Source organism: Hyperolius riggenbachi, chromosome 9 (assembly GCF_040937935.1).
Source record: "Hyperolius riggenbachi isolate aHypRig1 chromosome 9, aHypRig1.pri, whole genome shotgun sequence".
Classification (NCBI taxonomy): Eukaryota; Metazoa; Chordata; class Amphibia; order Anura; family Hyperoliidae; genus Hyperolius; species Hyperolius riggenbachi.
In genome coordinates this window covers 60935421-60955044 of record NC_090654.1, presented here as the reverse complement: position 1 = coordinate 60955044, position 19624 = coordinate 60935421, and the positions used below count along the sequence as shown (strand labels likewise).

The following is a 19624-nucleotide window of genomic DNA, read 5'->3' as shown; positions in this document are numbered from 1 at the left end:
GTGGAGAAGGGAACGGCGTGTTCGCAGCGCTCTTGTGTGGCGACTCTCAGATGCTGCCATCGCTTCTCTGGAAAGAGGAGACTCTCCTGAACCCAGAGCCAGCGGGAGTTGATGGGGATTACGCAGTTACGCCCCCTCACATTGATTGTGTCGCTGCTCTGTACAGCGCTGGCGTCACAGCTAATCAGCCAGCGCAGCCGCGGCCGCCTGTGGAGTAGCGGTTAGTCAGCATCGCTCCTGCAAGTGCTCAATGAACATTGATTGAACTCCTTTAGTCTTTGTGTGTGTGCGTGTGTGTGTATGTGTGATAATCTGAACTCAGACCTAGAAAGGTGACTGCTATGGAAATGACAAACACTTGCCAGGAAGCAACATAGAAATCGCTTTCCATCATTTTACGTGGACCTGAACTCTTACACAGGACGGAAGGAAAACAGAGAAATGCACCCTGTATGTATTTAGAGAGTTTAGTCTGTCTAATTTACCCTTGTCTGTGACGAATCACAAGTTGTAATTTGATCTCTCCCCTGTGTCACCTGACTGCCACGGCAGATAAGCTCAATTGAAAAAACAGGTGGTTAACTATTTCTGCTTCCATGAAAGCAAAAAGTAGAAACAGTGCTGATTTATTGCAGGATTTGAATCAGCTGTAACAAAGAAATGTTGTCTTATGCTGTTGCTTATCTTTCAGAGCAGAGAGGAAGTTCTGAGTTCAGGTCCGCTTTAAGCAGTTAAGCTTGGTACACACCATGCAATTTTCATTTCTGATCCTGTTTCAGCAAGTGATCAGATTTCCAATTATTTTTCTGACTGGATATTGATCAAAAATTTATCGAAACAATATTCATATGGAACGGTAGCCAGTATTTCAGTCAATTTTTTCCAGCTTGTCCAATTTGCTTCTGATTGAGAAAGAGATCGAATTTGAGCTTGGGATTGTTCGCTGGCTATCCATATATAGGGCCTCGTTCACACCATACGCGCTTCCGTGCGCATTTGGAAGCGTGTATGATGTGCTGAAGCGCAGAAAGGGCATAGACAGCCCTTTTACCGTTCACATCTACTGCGCTATGAAGCGCTTGCTTACTGCTGCCTGCATGTTGCCCGCAAGCGCAGAACTGATCCCATCACTGTCAGTGGATGAGATGCGCAGCGTTGCGTTCCGATCGCACGGCCATCTGCACTGAAGAGATGTGAACGAGGCCTAAATCTGTATATTTGTTTGCCCGATCTGATCGTTTTCTTGATAGAAAGTAGGATATGAAGGGAAGATTGCATGGTGTGTACTAGGCCTTAAAGAGAACCCGAGGTGGATTTTCTAAATCTTAATAGGATACAGAGGCATCTTCTCTGCACAATGACATGTCTCTGTCTCCTCTGCTCCTCTGCACAATGACATGACTCTGTGTCCTTCTTTTGTGCACTTTTTTTTTTTTTTTGTTGGTGTATGATCCACCTGCATCTGTCTGTCACAACTTGATTGTGTGCTTATTTAGTTTAGTTGAAAAAAAGGCATTTTCCGACCAGGTCCTGTAAAAGCATAAACGCGCTCTAGCTCACGTATGACCTTCTATTGTGTTCTCCTACCTCAGAATTGCCTGATGAAGCGGGATATGTGCCCGTGAAACGTGCTGCACTGTTTTTTGGAGACTAATAAATATCTTTTTACACTGTATACGGCTTGAATTCAGCCTGGTCATTTTATGTGAGGGTAGTGGATCCACCCACCCCCTCCATTTTACGTGTTTTAACTCATTTTATTCTTTTTTGGCGCCTCTATTTATCAATTACTACTCGAATCTGTGAATGCATTTGTTTGAACATTTGCATGCGTGAGTGCGAGGGGTTAATAGATTTTTTTTGCTCTTTTCTAGCCACACCCCCTTCAGCACCTCCCTTTCCTTAATAACTTATATAATGTCCTAACTAGAGGCGATGTGCCTGGATATATGTATTTTTTGTATTGTTTCCCAATTTAAGCCTCCTCTTTCATATGTAGCAAACTAGCTTTCATTTTCCGCTGCCCCCTTGGGCTGCTGCCGTCCAAGGCCCGAGCCTTAGTGGCCTTTCCTGCAATCCGGCCTTGCCCATCAATTAAGTTGATCTGTAGCAAAAAATGTGTGAGTATTTCAGTCCCTAGAAGACTGGAGTTCGACATCCCTGCAGTAAAGTGTATCCCGTTCACTATATTTTCTGTGTGGGTCATGTATGTTTTTATGCAAGATGATCAAATCCCCCCAGACACCAACCCAACCCCCCCCCCCCTCTTCCCCGTTCTTTGCTCAAAGGTAATTCAGTATCATGCAGGTACCCTCTTTTGCAGCTAGCTTTCTTTTTAAAGAGACTCTGTAACAAAATTTTCATCCTTATTTCTTCCAGGGCTGTGGAGTCGGTTCAAAAATACTCCGACTCCTCAGGTTAGGATTCCACCGACTCCGGCTCCTCTAATTTGCATATTACAATCTTGTTGATTGAAAGTATGTAACATGAAATGCATCTTTTAACTGCCAACACTTAGGAATTTTAAAAGACAACTGAACTGAGAGGGATACGGAGGCTGCCATATTTATTCCCTTTTAAACAATACCCATTACCTGGATATTTGGCGGATCTTCTGCCTCTAGACTAAAACTAGTCCTTGGTAAGAGTACTTGTAGAAGGTACAGACAGGAACAAAGAACATCTATCAGGTTTATGGGTGATGGACAACACCTCTGTGTTCAATGTGCACACCATTCTCAGTGGATTCCCTGCAGCTCTGTGGGGAGTGCATATGTAGAGTATAGAACTACTGTGTAACAAAGTACACCTGAGACAGATGAAATTAAAGTTTTATACATACCTGGGGCTTCCTCCAGCCCCCTTCAGGCTAATCAGTCCCCCCCTGTCCTCCTACGCCACCTAGATCTTCTGCTATGGGTCCAGGTACTTGAGCCAGTCTGGCGTAGTGCGCATGCACACACTCCGTCACTGGGAGCGTACTACACCTGCGCAGCACTATTGCGCAGGTGCAGAATGCTCTTACAGAATAGTTGTTGTTTAGTATATATGGGATTCCTGTGTACACATCATATACAGTCACAATCAGATATGTATATCTGACTTTAAAAATACGGGGACTGCTTTATTGAAGCAGGACAAGTAACTATTTTTTGATTGGTTTATTTTTGTAGACTAAGCAGAGCTATTACTGTATATATAAATTATTTATGATGACTGTTATCTGAGAAATAGAACATTTTATCATATTTTCTATTTTAATTACAGTTTAAATTCATTAGGAGTCGGTGCGTTTTTTCCCGACTCCGAATCCATGTACCCAAAAATTACTCCGACTCCACAGCCCTGATTTCTTCTATCCTATAAGTTCCTATACCTTTTTTATTGTGGTTTGGATTACTGCAGCCTTTTCTAGTTGCACTGTCTCTGTAATATATCTAATCTTTTCTTTGTCGACCCAGGGAGGAATGGGCTCCCTCTGTTGTAATGAATACAAGTTATGCACGCCCCCTACATGCTCTGTGCTCTTTGTTTACTCCTCTCTCTGCTCTCAGTTTCAACTTGTCTGTGTGATGCAGTTTGTGAGGCTGAGGGGGAGGGAGCTGCCTGTCACATGCTGAGAAACTGTGAGAATTCCAGACTGGAGTGCAGATAATTCCCTATGTAATAAAAATGTGTAGTGTACTGTAACACACACACACACACACATATTTATATATATACATATATATATATTTATATATTACAGACCAAAAGTTTGGACACACCTACTCATTCAAAGAGTTTTCTTTTTCATGACTATGAACATTGTAGATTCACACTGAAGGCATCCAAACTATGAATTAACACATGTGGAATATAGTACATAACCAAAAAGTGTGAAACAACTGAAAATATGTCATATTCTAGGTTCTTCAAAGTAGCGTGTATGTGTGTGTGTATATATATATATATATATATATATATATATATATATATATATATATGTATATATATATATATATATATATATATATATATATATAGTCACATGGAGATGCAGCACACAGCTCTTTCTTTTTATTCAGAGCAACACATATACACTGCAAACTGTTTTGGTCGTCCTCGACCTTTGTCAATGCCAAATATACAATGAATCAATGGTCATATACAGTATATACCCGCCCCAACAGGAAATGACATTATGGTAATTTGGTATACACCCACAAAACCTAAGTAACAAAAAATACAGGAAGTGTATGAATACACCTATCTCCTCAAAATAAGTCCAGTCCATGATGAGTATCTTGTGACAATATTAATCCGCCCAACCAATGAAGTAGTCCATGTTCTTTATGCACCTGCAATATTTACAAGAATAAATGTAGGCCAAAATCTTTGTTCAGTCCACCTGGATATAAACTGCCTAATTTGTGGATCTACATGACCTCACGTTGCTTCAGCATTAAAATCCTGTCACCCCCTCGTCTGGGCTTTGGTATATGATTTATGATCCTCTATTTAAGATCTTAGGGGGGGGCACAACCAAGATAATAAGGGATGGGCGCACCCAAGATAATAAGGTCGTTGCTTCATTGTGGACAGACCAGATTCGGTCAGCTGGACAGTCACTGCCATTGAGCTACCTCAGCCCGGCGATCATATGGGCTTGAAAACTGCTTTCGCCTGCACTCTGGCCATGGTGCGCACCAGTCCACCACGGCCGTCACTACACAGACAGCTGTTTGCGGTGCGTTACACAGTGAGTTTGGTGTGTCAGTGTGAAGCAGTACACTAATTACACCACCTGATTGATGTGTACACATGCAAGATGTTTTAAAGCACTTTATACCTCCAATTTAGCATGCAATGTGATTCCTGCCCTTAAAACGCTGCTGTGCGTCAAATCCTGATTTTTTTTCCCCGGGACTTTTGGCATGTATCCCACTCCGCCATGCAAAAACTCAGGTGTTAGACCCCTTGAAACATCTTTTCCATCACTTTTGTGGCCAGCATAAATGTTTGTAGTGTTCAAAATTCGCCTTTCCCATTGAAGTCTATTGCGGTTCTCAAAAGTTTGCGCGAACCAAACTTTTTGTGGAAATTCGCATTTGAGGTTCGCGAACCGAAAATCGGAGGTTTGAGCCATCTCTACTATTTATAAGGACAACATTATAACAAGGAAATGTTGATCTAAATATGGTATAGAGCATTATGGTTAGAGCATGCAAAAAAGATAAAGGTAAAAGGTGCCCCAGGCTCCCCTACCTCTCATTTTGGCTTGTTATTGACCTGATGAAGCAGATATAAGCTGCAAAACGCTGAGGAGTTTGTGCTGAATAAAGTTGTTTTTGGAAAATACTTCCGAGTAGTCTTCATGAAGGTAGGCTGAGATATACCTTTTTCTTACATGGATTTTGATCATTTTTCTATTATTTCGGGCGCCTCCTGATTTTGTAGTGTTCTCCATGGTTGCTAGTTAGCAATTTTTATGCAGGGATCTGGCAACTGCTGGCCACATCAGGGTCATAATTAAGTTCAGCATAGAGGGTGTGCCTGAGATCGATGAAGAAAGATACTATAGTATCTTTAGACAATCGTGACAAATTAGTTAATCAGGTTCTGGCATTTGAAGCATCACCCTAGAACCTGCATAACCCCTATGTCAGCCATTATAGGTATGCTTTGGCCATACAGTAGCAATGATACACAGCTGAAGCATTGGTTGAGGTAAAGGATGCTTCATGCCACCTAGGTTCTGTGGTCTGCATCCCTTGCGATGGTTATCTAGACGGCAGAGTGGTTGTGACAGGTTCTCTTTAAGTACAGTAAATTTAGGCAGCAAGCTGACATCATCCCGAAGATCGGTGACATGCCAGTTATTACATGACGGTAAATAAGGATTTTTCATCTTTGGCATATCGTATTTTCCTATAAATGGAATGCATGTAACTTGAGCCGCCATCTTGCATCTCCCTGCGCTTCTTATTGAGCTGACATTGCAGATTTCCATGACGCAGTTATCAATGTGGTTTGTGACATATTAATATTAACTCTTCGCTGTCTGAGTCACTTTACATACAGGGTAAAGCCAGGAAACAAGGCCATGTTCGTGTTGCATTCTGCTCATTTGAAAGGAGAAGCTTTGTTGTTGTTGAAATATTTCTGAAGTTAAAACCCAGGTACCAGAACTGTCAACAGCCAGACATCTTTTAAGAGTCAGATCTTCTAGAACCAAGAGGAGAAAGAACCCCCTGGAACCAGATTTTGAGGAAACCAAAACCTTCAGCATTTGGAATCCTTAGCAATCAGAACATCTAAAAACTAGGCAGTGCCTCTAGACACCAAAGTCCAAACTAGAGTCTTCAAAATCTACAACTTAAGGAAACAGAGTGACAGAGAACTTCCTGGAACCAGCCTCCAAGAGGCACAAACTCGGAATCTAGATCCCTCAGGAAGCAAAACTTTAAAGAACCAGAATTTCCTAGATCTACAACCCGAAGGTCTACATTCCTCAAGAGCTTAAACTTTCTGAAGCTAGAAACCCCAGATGCCAGGACTCCAGGAACAGGAACTACAAGAATTAGATCCCAAATGCGGCATAACCTATAGGAACTATAACTTAGGAGTGAAAACATTCAGGCCGGTTGCACACCTGTTGTGTGCAATGTGCGCCCAGCGTACCACAGAAATAAGGCTTTATATGACCCTGCACCATGGTGTGGCGACAGGGTCATATGCATAGGCCCACCCACTGGCTAGTGACGTACTCCTTGCAGGACAGGAAGTATGTCACTGGGATTCTCATTGCACCACACTCCCATTGTGCACACTTTCTGCGTAGCCCATTGACTTGCATTACTGCATGATCCGTGTAGTAAGCACAGTTCATGTGTTATCACGCTGCATACTTTGCAACAGGATTATTGCAATTTTGATACTTACGTTGCATTGCATCAACTAAGCAAGTCTCAGTAGACTTGCATGTCCCTTGCGGCAGGGAAGAGTACTGCAGTGTGTGTGCAAGGGGTCTCAAAATCCAAAACACAAGAGACACAACTGTAAGAATCCTAATCCCCAAAAGACAGATCCTCTACGAGCAAAACTCTTCAGGTCCAAGAAAGGAATAACTTGGAAACCACTGTCCCCTCATACTAGGGGCTCAGCAGTATCCAGCTGTTCCCGAAGTCAGAGTTCATTAGCGAAAAAGGTGTATGTTTGTAATGGTGTCAGTGTGTGTATGTTGGGGCGTCGAGCTTACATGACCGCATCAGTCCACTTTGTATTCACTGCAACCGTTGGGCTAACTTGGCATTCTGGTGGAGATATCTCAGAACTAGAGACCCTGAGAGATATAAGAAGCCTCTGTAGTGTTCTACTTGCCATTATCCACAAAGAACTGAAATATTTATTCTGGTGGAATTTTTCTGTAGGCTTTACGTTTTTCTAGTTTTGTTATCTGTTCGTGTTGTTTTCAGGGTGTTGTGCAGACATGCTGAGGAAAAGACCACTGTGGAAATTGGCTTCTTCTTGGGTAATGGGCTTCATGTAATGAGAGATGATGGGGCACAATGTCACAGAACTTGTAATAGCCTCAATTTTCTCTTCTCGGCATCACGCAGCCTTGTTGTGCCGTACGAGGTGTGAGTGCACAAACTGCTTCACTGGAGAAGCCGGCAGTGTGATCCTACGAGGAGCACAACGAGAATTCCCATAGCAACTGCGCTGGAGAGAGAGCAGATGCCGCATATAGAACTGTTCTGGAGACCTACTTGTAATACTCCACCATACACCACAAAACCTCTTCATTATGTATCCATAACACACCCATTATGCACTTATTCTCTACCCATAGTACTGCCATTGTACACCAATAATACCATCATTATATACTTATAACACCTTCATTATACATGCATTACACCCCCATTATGTGCCCATAACAGGCCCATTATACACCTATAATACTATCTTCTGTCCCATGTTCTCTCCCTCTGTCGTCCTCTCATCATCATTATCCCTGTTCCCTCTTCTCATGACATCTTTATTCTGCCTTGGTTCTGTTTTCTTCACCTGCTATCTTCTGTCCTCTCTCTTTTTTCTTCTCTGTCCTCTTGTTCTCTCTCAATTCTCCTCCACAAACAATACAATTGTCTTCTCCCTAATCTAGCTCTTCTTTTTACCAAATATCCTCCAATATAAGTCAACTCCAATATTTGACCCTCTAAAGCTGGAATTTTTTATTGACTCAAGTATAAGTCTACCTAGCAAAGTTAATGGGGACCAGGAAGAATTAACAGCTGCACCTGGGGACAAGGAAGGGTTAATGACTGCACTGCATACAGTATTGCAGCCATTAACCCCTCCTGTCCCTTAAGTGCAGCCAAAACCTCCTCCAGGCCCTCAAGTGCAGCAATTATTCACCACGTTAAAGAGGGACTGCAGTGAAAATAACATAATGAATAAAATAGCTTATTTTTACAATATTCATTAATAGCTTATTTAGTCAGTGTTTGTCCATTGTAAAATCTTTCCTCACTCTGATTTACATTCTGACATGTATCACTCATAGGTGACCTCTTTAGTTCTGCCAGGTGATCTGTACAGAATGTTCGTTACTGAGCGTTCTATGCAGAGAGGGAGATACTGCATGGCAGCTGTAAAAAGCCGTTTTTTCCCACAATGCAACGAGGTTCACAGACAGGAATCTGTCAGGACCATGGTCATGAAATTACACTATGGGAGGGGTTTCACCACAATATCAGCCATGCAGACCCCCCTGATGATCTATTTGAGAAAATGTAAAGATTTCTTGTGGGAAAGGGGGCATCAGCTACTGATTAAAGGTCCTCTTTAATTGCCATCCTGTAAGGATACCCAAGTGTCCCAGGGTAGCCAGATGGCTCTCTATCTTTCTATCTTCACACTTTCTATTCCTTGCTTCATCCCTTCATGTATCAGTGCTCCCCGCAGTGTCCTTTCCATGTATCAGTGCTCCCCGCAGTGTCCTTTCCATGTATCAGTGCTCCCTGCAGTGTCCTTTCCATGTATCAGTGCTCCCTGCAGTGTCCATTCCTTGTATCAGTGCTCCCTGCAGTGTCCTTTCCTTGTATCGGTGCTCCCAGCAGTGTCCTTTCCATGTATCAGTGCTCCCTGCAGTGTCCATTCCTTGTATCAGTGCTCCCTGCAGTGTCCTTTCCTTGTATCAGTGCTCCCTGCAGTGTCCTTTCCTTGCATCAGTGCTCCCCGTAGTGTCCTTTCCATGTATCAGTGCTCCCTGCAGTGTCCATTCCTTGTATCAGTGCTCCCTGCAGTGTCCTTTCCTTGTATCACTGCTCCCTGCAGTGTCCTTTCCTTGTATCAGTGCTCCCTGCAGTGTCCTTTCCATGTATCAGTGCTCCCTGCAGTGTCCTTTCCTTGTATCAGTGCTCCCTGCAGTGTCCTTTCCTTGTATCAGTGCTCCCCACAGTGTCCTTTCCATGTATCAGTGCTCCCTGCAGTGTCCTTTCCTTGTATCAGTGCTCCCTGCAGTGTCCATTCCTTGTATCAGTGCTCCCTGCAGTGTCCTTTCCTTGTATCAGTGCTCCCTGCAGTGTCCTTTCCTTGTATCAGTGCTCCCAGCAGTGTCCTTTCCTTGTATCAGTGCTCCCAGCAGTGTCCTTTCCTTGTATCAGTGCTCCCAGCAGTGTCCTTTCCTTGTATCAGTGCTTCCTGCAGTGTCCTTTCCATGTATCAGTGCTCCCTGCAGTGTCCTTTCCATGTATCAGTGCTCCCTGCAGTGTCTTTTCCATGTATCAGTGCTCCCTGCCGTGTCCTTTCCTTGTATCAGTGCTCCCTGCCGTGTCCTTTCCTTGTATCAGTGCTCCCTGCAGTGTCCTTTCCTTGTATCAGTGCTCCCTGCAGTGTCCTTTCCTTGTATCAGTGCTCCCTGCAGTGTCCTTTCCATGTATCAGTGCTCCCTGCAGTGTCCATTCCTTGTATCAGTGCTCCATGCAGTGTCCTTTCCTTGTATCAGTGCTCCCTGCAGTGTCCTTACCATGTATCAGTGCTCCCTGCAGTGTCCTTACCATGTATCAGTGCTCCCTGCAGTGTCCATTCCTTGTATCAGTGCTCCCTGCAGTGTCCTTTCCTTGTATCAGTGCTCCCTGCAGTGTCCATTCCTTGTATCAGTGCTCCCTGCAGTGTCCTTTCCATGTATCAGTGCTCCCTGCAGTGTCCATTCCTTGTATCAGTGCTCCATGCAGTGTCCTTTCCTTGTATCAGTGCTCCCTGCAGTTTCCTTTCCATGTATCAGTGCTCCCCGCAGTTTCCTTTCCATGTATCAGTGCTCCCTGCAGTGTCCTTTCCTTGTATCAGTGCTCCCTGCAGTGTCCATTCCTTGTATCAGTGCTCCCTGCAGTGTCCTTTCCTTGTATCAGTGCTCCCTGCAGTGTCCTTTCCATGTATCAGTGCTCCCTGCAGTGTCCTTTCCATGTATCAGTGCTCCCTGCAGTGTCCTTACCATGTATCAGTGCTCCCCGCAGTGTCCTTTCCATGTATCAGTGCTCCCCGCAGTGTCCTTTCCATGTATCAGTGCTCCCCGCAGTTTTCTTTCCATGTATCAGTGCTCCCTGCAGTGTCCTTTCCTTGTATCAGTGCTCTGGGAATTGAGGGCACAGAAGTGCAGCTGTATACCCGCAGTGGGTTGGTGTGCAGCTGTATCCTCTATTAGATGACAGGCAGGGGGTTGGCGGAGCACAGCGGCGCGCTGCTTGTTGTATGCGCTGCTCTCCGTACAGTACGGCTGCACGCGCACAGCTGATTATCCCATAAACTGTATGAAATGTCAATATTTGTGCAGGCGCGGTATGTCCCAGGGAACCCACTAATCACAGGCCTTGCACCATCCGCGCAGCCGCTTTAATGAAGTTCATTCAGACAGTTATGTGTCGTGGCGCGGAGCCCCAGGGGCACATATTTCACGTAATAACACTTCTCCAGAATGCTGCTGCGTTTATTAGAGGTAATGAGGAATCCGCAGCTGCTCTTCTGCCTTTCTATCTGGCAGGGAATACTGTAGCATGGATAACACCCCCGTCACAGTCTCCTGTGCTGCTACAACTACCGCTACTTGCTGAAATGGAACTCAAACCTTTTCTTATCTTCTTTTATACACCTGGGGAAGGGTTCAAGCGGTCCTGAACTGAGAATTTCCTCTCTGCTCTAAAACATAAGCAACAGAATAATAACCTTTAAAGAAAACATTTCTTTCGTACGGCTGATACAAATCCTGCAATAAATCTGCAGTGAGTTTGATTCCTGCTTTCACGGAAGCTAACATAGGGTTAACCTCCTGTGTTTAGAAATTAGCTGCTTTGCTGTGGCAGCCAGCTAACATAGCTGAGGGATCAAATTACACTGGTGATTAGTCATAGATGAGGGGGAATTAGACAGTCTAAACTCTCTAAATACATACATTGTGCATTTCTCTATATTTTCCCTTTGTCCTTTGCAAGAGTTCTGGTCCACTTTAAAGCGGAGATGAAAAACTAGCTATAACAAGTAGTTTGTCTATATATATCTTCTCTAAAGTTTAGATGGTTTACACAGCAAATCTAGCTGCAAACAGCTTTAATAGGCTATGATTATGTCTTCCTGTGATACAATGACAGCAGCCATGTCGCTTGTAAACATTACACAGAGGCAGGCTTATCTCTATCTTGAGCACTCAGCCCGTGAAAAAAACCTAATCCCCCCTCCTCCTCCCCTCTGCCTCTGAAATCAATGGCTAGTAACACCTCCCCCTCTTCCTGCCCAGACTGAGCTCCCAAGAGCCCTTGCTACTGCCAAGGCTCTCTTAAAATCTGTGGGGTGGCTTATTTAGTTTATAGGAAATTAGAGTATTAAAACAAAAACAAAAAAGTATTTGACTTGAGGAATGCCCTATAAACAATAGGAAAGGAACACAATTATGCAATGAGTAAAACTTCATTGGATCCACTTTAAGGCTCATACACACGTCCTGACAATCTGCCCAACTATCATCTAAACTTGGTCAGTTGGGCGTGTGTACGGCTGGCAAAACACAAGACGACCAACTGATAACAGGTGGTTTTCTAGATCCATCCGGCGAATCAACCTGCTCAACTAGCTTGCAGGTTGGCCAAGTACAAGTCGTTTGAACAACTTTGTTGTTTTTTAATGCGGACATGTTGTGCAATTTGTCGCTTCACTTGCACATGCAGTAGTTAAAGTGGATCCGAGATAAACTTTTACTCATTGCCTAATTGTGTTCCTTTCATATAGTTTATAGGGCATTCCTCAAGCCAAATACTTTTTTTGTTTTGTTTTATACTCTAATTCCCTATAAACTAAACAAGCCTCGCCCACAGCTTCTCCAGAGTGCCTTGGCACTCTGACCCTTAGTAGCAAGGGCTTATGGGAGCTCAGTCTGGGCAGGAGGAGGTTACTAGCCAGCGATTTCAGAGGCAGAGGGGAGGAGGAGAGGGGAGTGAAGTTTTCACTGGCTGAGGCTGGAGATGCACAGCAGCTTGCCTGTGTGTAATGTGACAAACAGAACATGGCCACTCTCATTGTATCACAGGAATAAATAATCATAAACTGTTGAAGCTGTTTGCAGCTAAATTTGCTGTGTAAACTATCTAAACTTTAGATAAGATATATAGACAAGTTATGTGTTATAGTTAGTTTTTAATCTTAGATCCGCTTTAACCACTTCACCCCAAAGCGGTTTTTACCCTAACAGGCGAGCGATTTTCACCTTTCAGTGCTCATACCTTTCATTTGCCAATAGCTTAATCAATACTAATCACAATGAAATGATCTATATCTAGTTTTTTTCACCACCAATTGAGCTTTTTGGGGTTGATATTTTTCTATGCATTTTAAAGGGAAAAGCAAGGAAAAAATTAAAAAATACACTATTTCTCCAATTTCATCCCCTATAGTCTTAATGTAAACACTGCTACTGTGCATAAAACCCACACATTTTATTTGCCTATTTGTCCTGGTTATCACAAGATTTTAATTATGTTCCTAGTACAAAGTATGGTGACAATATAGTATTTGGAAATAAAAGTGTATTTCTTTGGTGGGTTTTTTTCCCACTATTTTCACGTGCACGGGAATGCACGCACGGGAGCGTGCATGTGCAGGCACGGGAACATGTGCACATACACAGCGGCAGCAGCACTGTCTGACTTATAAAAACGTCCTGGAGCCATTAAGAGGCTCTAGCAGGACGTTTTTATAAGTCAACTTGTCATTAAGTGGTTAAGTGAGTTATTTGTTTAGTTGGTTGGCTTAGTCGGGGTACGTACTTGTCGTGTAAACATCTTGCCGTGTGGTTGGTCATGTTGTGCAGTTGGCTGTGCATTATGTTTGATGTTTGTACGATGCCTGTGTCACAGCTTGTGAGATTTTCCCATTTATGTCTATAGGTGACAGGTGAACTAATATCTCCCAGCTGTAATCCAGATGGTGTACATTTACATTCGGTTGTTTTATTGCCATCTGTGTCCCTCTTTTAGAACTTTTGTTGGACTTCCTGTCCATGTGTCTAGGCATGTCTAGCCATCTCCTAGTACTTCAGAGATGGTAGCTGTCTGTAAGGACACGTTTAGATGAGCGGATTTCAGTTTTAACTGCTTGTCAGCCTCTCCTGTTTAAAGTGGGCTAAAACTGTGACATAACATTCCCAAAAAATTTTTTTATTTTATTTTTTTTACTTACCCATACAGTTAGCATATTTGCCTTTGTGCACAAGTAATATGTGCTTGTTTACAATTTACAAGTTCCCAAATTACGGTTTATCTGCTCTGAAAGTTGCCATTGCGTATTACTGCACAGCCGCTGTATGTATATATTAAAATCTATCTAAGGATCACTTCTCAGCTTTCTGCTTCTACAGCAGAGAGAGCTTTTTTGAGCTGAGTTAAGCTGGTCATACACTAGGCTGATTCCCCGCCGATCGACAGCAGATTCGATCACTGGGATCGAATCTGCTGTCATATCGTTCACGCTACACGCTAAATTTCGATCTATTTCGTCCCGAAATAGATCAATCCCGTCGATCGCTCCGTACGGGAAATTACCATCGATCGCCCGCGGGTAGGGAACGCGTCGCTAGTGGCGATCGAGTGCCCGACGACCGACGCAATAGAGTGGCAATACATTACCTGCTCCGCCGGCGTGACTCCCCCCGGTCACCGCTGCTCCGTCTCCACTCTGGTCTGGTCTCCGGGTCCGGCATGCTTCACTTTTTCTAGCCCGGCAGGAAGTTTAAACAGTAGAGGCGTTCTATTGTTTAAACTTCCTGCCGGGCAGGAAGAAGTGAAGCATGCCGGACCCGGAGACCAGACCAGAGCGGAGAAGACAGCGGAGACCTGGGGACTGGAGTCACGCAGGCGGAGCAGGTAATGTATGCGGGCGGGGGGAGCGGCGGCAGCACCACCACCACAGATTGTGAACGGTTTCAGGCTGAAATCGGTTCACAATCTGTTTGCAGTAAAGGCAGCCATACGATCCCTCTCTGATTAGATTCGATCAGAGAGGGATCTATCTGTTGGTCGAATCTGATGGCAAATCGACCAGTGTATCGCTACCTTTAGAAATGTATACTAATTGTAGCAGACAAAGGAATGTAAACAAAACATAATGTTATCACCTCTTCGGAATGTGGCAGCAAGCTTTCCGTTTAAGAAGTTGAAAAAGAAAGCTGTGTTGAACTGTTTGAATGCTGTTCTGCTACATTTTTTTATTTATTTATTTTTTTGGCATTCGATTTTATGCTGTGAATCATGTTTTAAAAGCAAAGAAGAAATACTGCGTTTCATACCACTTAAAGTGCAGGGCACTTGCAGCTGGCTTCAAGTGTCCAGCAATCTCCTCACGTGCATCTGAGCGGGCGGCAACTAGCACTGGACACGACATGTTCCCGGCTTTTGACTGGGCAGTAACCGCACCCCGTATCGATTGCTGACACATGTGTGGCTACAAATGCTCCCATTTGCTTGCCTTATTTTGCAATTGAAAGGTGCTTAAAGCAATACTGAGGCGGGTGTAAAAAAAAAAAAAAAAAAAAAAAGTCAGATACTCTCCTATGGAGAGGGAAGGCTTTGAATTCTATAGAACTTCCCAGTCCTCTTTCGTTCCATCCATGTCCCGTATTTAAAGTTTGCTGCCTTGGGGAGCCCTCGGAAAGCTTTGAAAGTCCTCGTGTCTCAAGTGCTTCTGAAGACAAGTGGCTCCGTACTGCCCATCATTGAGTGCCCTCTGGCTTCAGAAGCACTCAGGGACACGAGGGCTTCTGATGTCTTCCGAGGGTCCCCAAAAGCATATTCAACCAAAACAAAAAACAGGAAGCTTTGGAAGTCTTCAGAGCCTGAGTGCTTCTAAAAATGGGCGGTTCTGTACGTCACATGCCTCCTGCGGTGGCAGAGACCAGTATTCAAATACTGCTACTGGGGGAGCCAGCATTGGACCACAAGGACCATACCCTTCCCTTTCCTTAGGTACACTATGTATCTATTTGCATTTTTTTGGCTCCCCATGTACTTTAAAAGGAGATAAGTATGGCAGCCTCCATATCCCTCTCACTTCAGGTGTCCTTTAACATTGCATTAAAGCTGCAGTTGTTTTCATCTCATTCTTTTTTTATGTCTGAAAATTCATGAGAAGCATGTCAACAGTTTGATCAGCTGACAGATCTTCAGAGCTCTGATTTACTGTTATAACTTACTGCTTTGGCATATGAATCAAAGCCTTACAAAACCATCACCCATTTAAACTGATCAAAGACTCCTCCATGAGTTTAGAGGATCGAGAGATGGTCAATGAGGTGCAAATAATTCTGGCTTGCCTTCAAATTTAATTCAAATTATATGCAACTTAAAACCACACCAACCAAAATCAACAGGAAGTTATTTTCATCAAATCACATGACCAGTGTTGGGGTGAGTTGGAGTGTTTGACGTTACTGGCATCACATCATATGACTAATTTGGGAAGAAGGTGCTGATAAAATGTGAACATCTGGGTAGTTAAAAGCACACTGTGTGACCAGCAGATTAGCAAAGGGGATTGCCTTTTTTATCAGTAAAAGTGAAATATCACAATGTGGGTTATTGGAAGTTTCCACTGGAGGGCGTAATAATGTTTCAAAGTCTCATAATTCTGTTGTCTTGCATCTCACTGGGGACTGAAATGTTGCTGACAGACTGAACAGGCTTTATAGTATCAGATGATAACGACGTCTTCTTTGTTGTTTCTGCAGGTGAAGGAATGGCTATGTCTGAACTGCCAGATGCAGAGGGCTCTGGGGATGGACATGACGACTGCACCCAGATCAAAGAGCCAGCAACAACTACACTCTCCTCTGTCTCCTTCGCAGTCTCCAGCCAAACAAGGGAAAACTCCCACCCTATCCCAGTCTCTCCACCAACTGCCTTTGTCCCATTCCCCACCCCACTCTCAATCACAGACCCTCTTTCATAACCAACCGCTGCACCAAGCTCAGTCCCAACCGCTTTATCCACCGCAATCTCAGACCCAACCTCATGCCCAGCCTCAGACCCAACACCATGCCCAGCCTCAGACCCAACACCATGCCCAGCCTCAGACCCAACACCATTCCCAGCCTCAGACCCAACACCATGCCCAGCCTCAGACCCAGCACCATGCCCATCCGCAGACCCAGCACCATGCCCAGCCTCAGACCCAGCACCATTCCCAGCCTCAGACCCAACACCATTCCCAGCCTCAGACCCAACACCATTCCCAGCCTCAGACCCAACACCATTCCCAGCCTCAGACCCAACACCATTCCCAGCCTCAGACCCAACACCATTCCCAGCCTCAGACCCAACACCATTCCCAGCCTCAGACCCAGCACCATTCCCAGCCTCAGACCCAGCACCATGCCCAGCCTCAGACCCAACACCATTCCCAGCCTCAGACCCAACACCATTCCCAGCCTCAGACCCAGCACCATGCCCAGCCTCAGACCCAACACCATTCCCAGCCTCAGACCCAACACCATTCCCAGCCTCAGACCCAACACCATTCCCAGCCTCAGACCCAACATCATGCCCAGACCCATCAGCAACCCCCTACAAGTCAATCCCACGATCCCACCCAGAGCTATCTTCAAAAGTCCCAAGTCCAGCAGAAACCACAAGCGCAAAGCAAACAACATGGACACACCCAACAACAAGCGCACCACAAGCCGCAAACTCAACATCAGCCCCAGATGAGAGGTTTGCCAGAGACTTCTCTTGGGACTCAGCCGATGGAAAGTATTCATAGTACAACTGTCTCTAGTCAATATGGAAAGGCACAGCCTACCCAACCGAGAGAACAGATCAGCCAAGGACACCCAAAACCAATGGGTCCCCAGGATATTCCTAGAAGTTCCCCTCAACACGCGCAGATGAAACCATCACCAGTAGAACAGAGGAAGACACCAGGAAGCTCTCCAGCAAAGACTCCAGCTCCTTCCTCCCATGGACCCCAGGATCAATCCCAGGAGGGCCTCACTGGTAAACTGTTTGGCTTTGGCGCCTCCCTTCTAAACCAGGCAAGCACACTCATTTCTGTACCCGAAAGCACCCCGCAGAATCAGTCTTCACCTGGCAAAGTGTCTCCAAAAATAGTCTTTAGTGATGCAAGCAAGGACACTGGCACTAAAGGCCAGGGGGTAGCTTCTGCTGTGCCGAGCAGAGCTGAAAGCTCTCCACTTCACAAGCCGGGGAAGAGTGACCACGTCAAGCCAAAGGATGTGCCCAAAGTTTTGTGCCCATTGTGTAAAACGGAACTGAATGTGGCCTCCAGTGAACCCGCCAATTACAACACCTGCACATCATGTAAACAACAAGTGTGCAATATGTGTGGCTTCAATCCAACACCTCACCTGGTGGAGGTAAGTCCCATGTGGGCTCTATCACTTGTATGTTGGCCATGCTGAGGAATATGCTGATTCCTGTTTATATGAGCAGCCAGTATCTGTTAATTTACAGGATCAGTCCAACAACATAAGAACATTTGAAGAGATACCAGTTAATATTTCTAGCCAGCTTATATCAACTCTGTATGTGGTCAATGGTGAGATTTTTGCCTCTAACAGGGAGCTATCACTAATATAACATTATGGACATAGTGGCAGGGAAATGAACAGGGGCAGAGGCCAACTTTCTCCAGTGGAAAGAAAGGATAAACAGGCGTATTGTGTGGATGGTCAGTAAGATGCAGATCATTCAGAGTTAATGCTCTGAGTAGAATTTATGCTAGCTTTATGCAAATTTACGTAGCTTGAAACTGGACCAATATCATTCCCCGGCAATTGATTGGTCCATTTTCAAGCTGCATACATTTCCATAACGTTCTCATTGACCATCCCAAGCGCGGTGGTGTATTAAAGTTTGTGAACCTTTTTGAATTTTTATCTTCTCTGCATAAACATGACCTGAACTGTCAGTTGTTTTTGTCACATGTCCTAAACCCTGCCAGTGAACATGAATCCTCAGACATAGCAGTCCAAAACATAGTCAATGTATTTGTTGATCCAAAGTTAATCCTGCAATCCAAAGTTATATATCTGCGTGTAGCAAAAGGGGTTACATTCCTGGATTTATTTTTTAGTGTTCAAAAGAATCTTTATTGAGAGCATAAATTGTCCTACAGGAAAATGAAATGGGGTATGCTCATTTACAATGTTGTAGTGAAAGAATAGCTAGTATTTAGGAAGCAATCAAAACAAACTGTGGGTAGGAAACAACCCCTCCACCATAAAACAATGAAAATTGGTCACAAGAGAGCAAAGCATATAGTGCTAAGGGGAGTCTGGTACAGTTATATCTAAGGTTAGATCAGGGTTGGCAAAAGCATATATATAAAGGAGGGCCAAGAAAGAAGCGAGGCCCCAGTAAGGAGGCTAGTCATTGAGTACGTAACATGTGCAGGCCTCCCCCATAGTCCAGCCAGGGTTGCCACACATTTTCAAAGTGAGGTAATGTGTCAGATGTAATGCCATTGATGAGCTCGGAAATGCTCTTCTTGTCAATAGAGGTTAAGATATTGTCAAAATTCAGAGTAGTTTGCTTCCATTGAATGAAAATATACATTTTGACTGAAGCAAGTGTGTGTTGAGCCAGATTATGGGGATTTCAGCAAGGCTTGGTTTACAAAGGCGCCAGAGTAGAATAAAAACGTTTAAAAACCGTCTAAAAGAGGGGGATGTTCAGGTGGACTTACTTCCCTCAAAAATATAAAACTCGATTGAGTCACAATATATCAATACAAAAATTGGACATGAATAGCAGACCTCCTCTCTAGTGTGCAAAAAAAAAAAATCACCAAAGATGTTAAGATGTTTCTTCTGAAAGTTAGCCTTATGGCATGAAACAAGCTCCCCATAATCTGCTTGGAAGAACAAAGAGAAATCGAGAGCCCAATATGGTGTAATATCGTTAAGTTGGTTGTGGTTTAAAGCAAAATATTTAGATATACTCACAAGCATGGGTTACCCATAGGCAACCACTTCAAGTGCATGGATTAATTTGGCTCTATAGAGTAGGGCTTGTAACACTGAGAGGTACAGACTAACCAGAAAGGTCATAGTGAACCAGAACTCATTGGAGTGTGTGAGGGG

The 19624-nt window shown here is 44.2% G+C and overlaps 1 protein-coding gene across 1 annotated transcript in view; it reads left to right on the top strand.

Moving 5' to 3' along the window:
• Positions 1–19624, top strand: part of BSN (bassoon presynaptic cytomatrix protein) — a 243406-nt gene that overhangs the window by 60417 nt on the left and 163365 nt on the right. Inside the window, exon 3 of the mRNA XM_068254826.1 lies at positions 16253–17896. Within this exon, the coding sequence (XP_068110927.1) occupies positions 16253–17896 (1644 nt within the window). The remainder of the gene's footprint in view (positions 1–16252; positions 17897–19624) is intronic.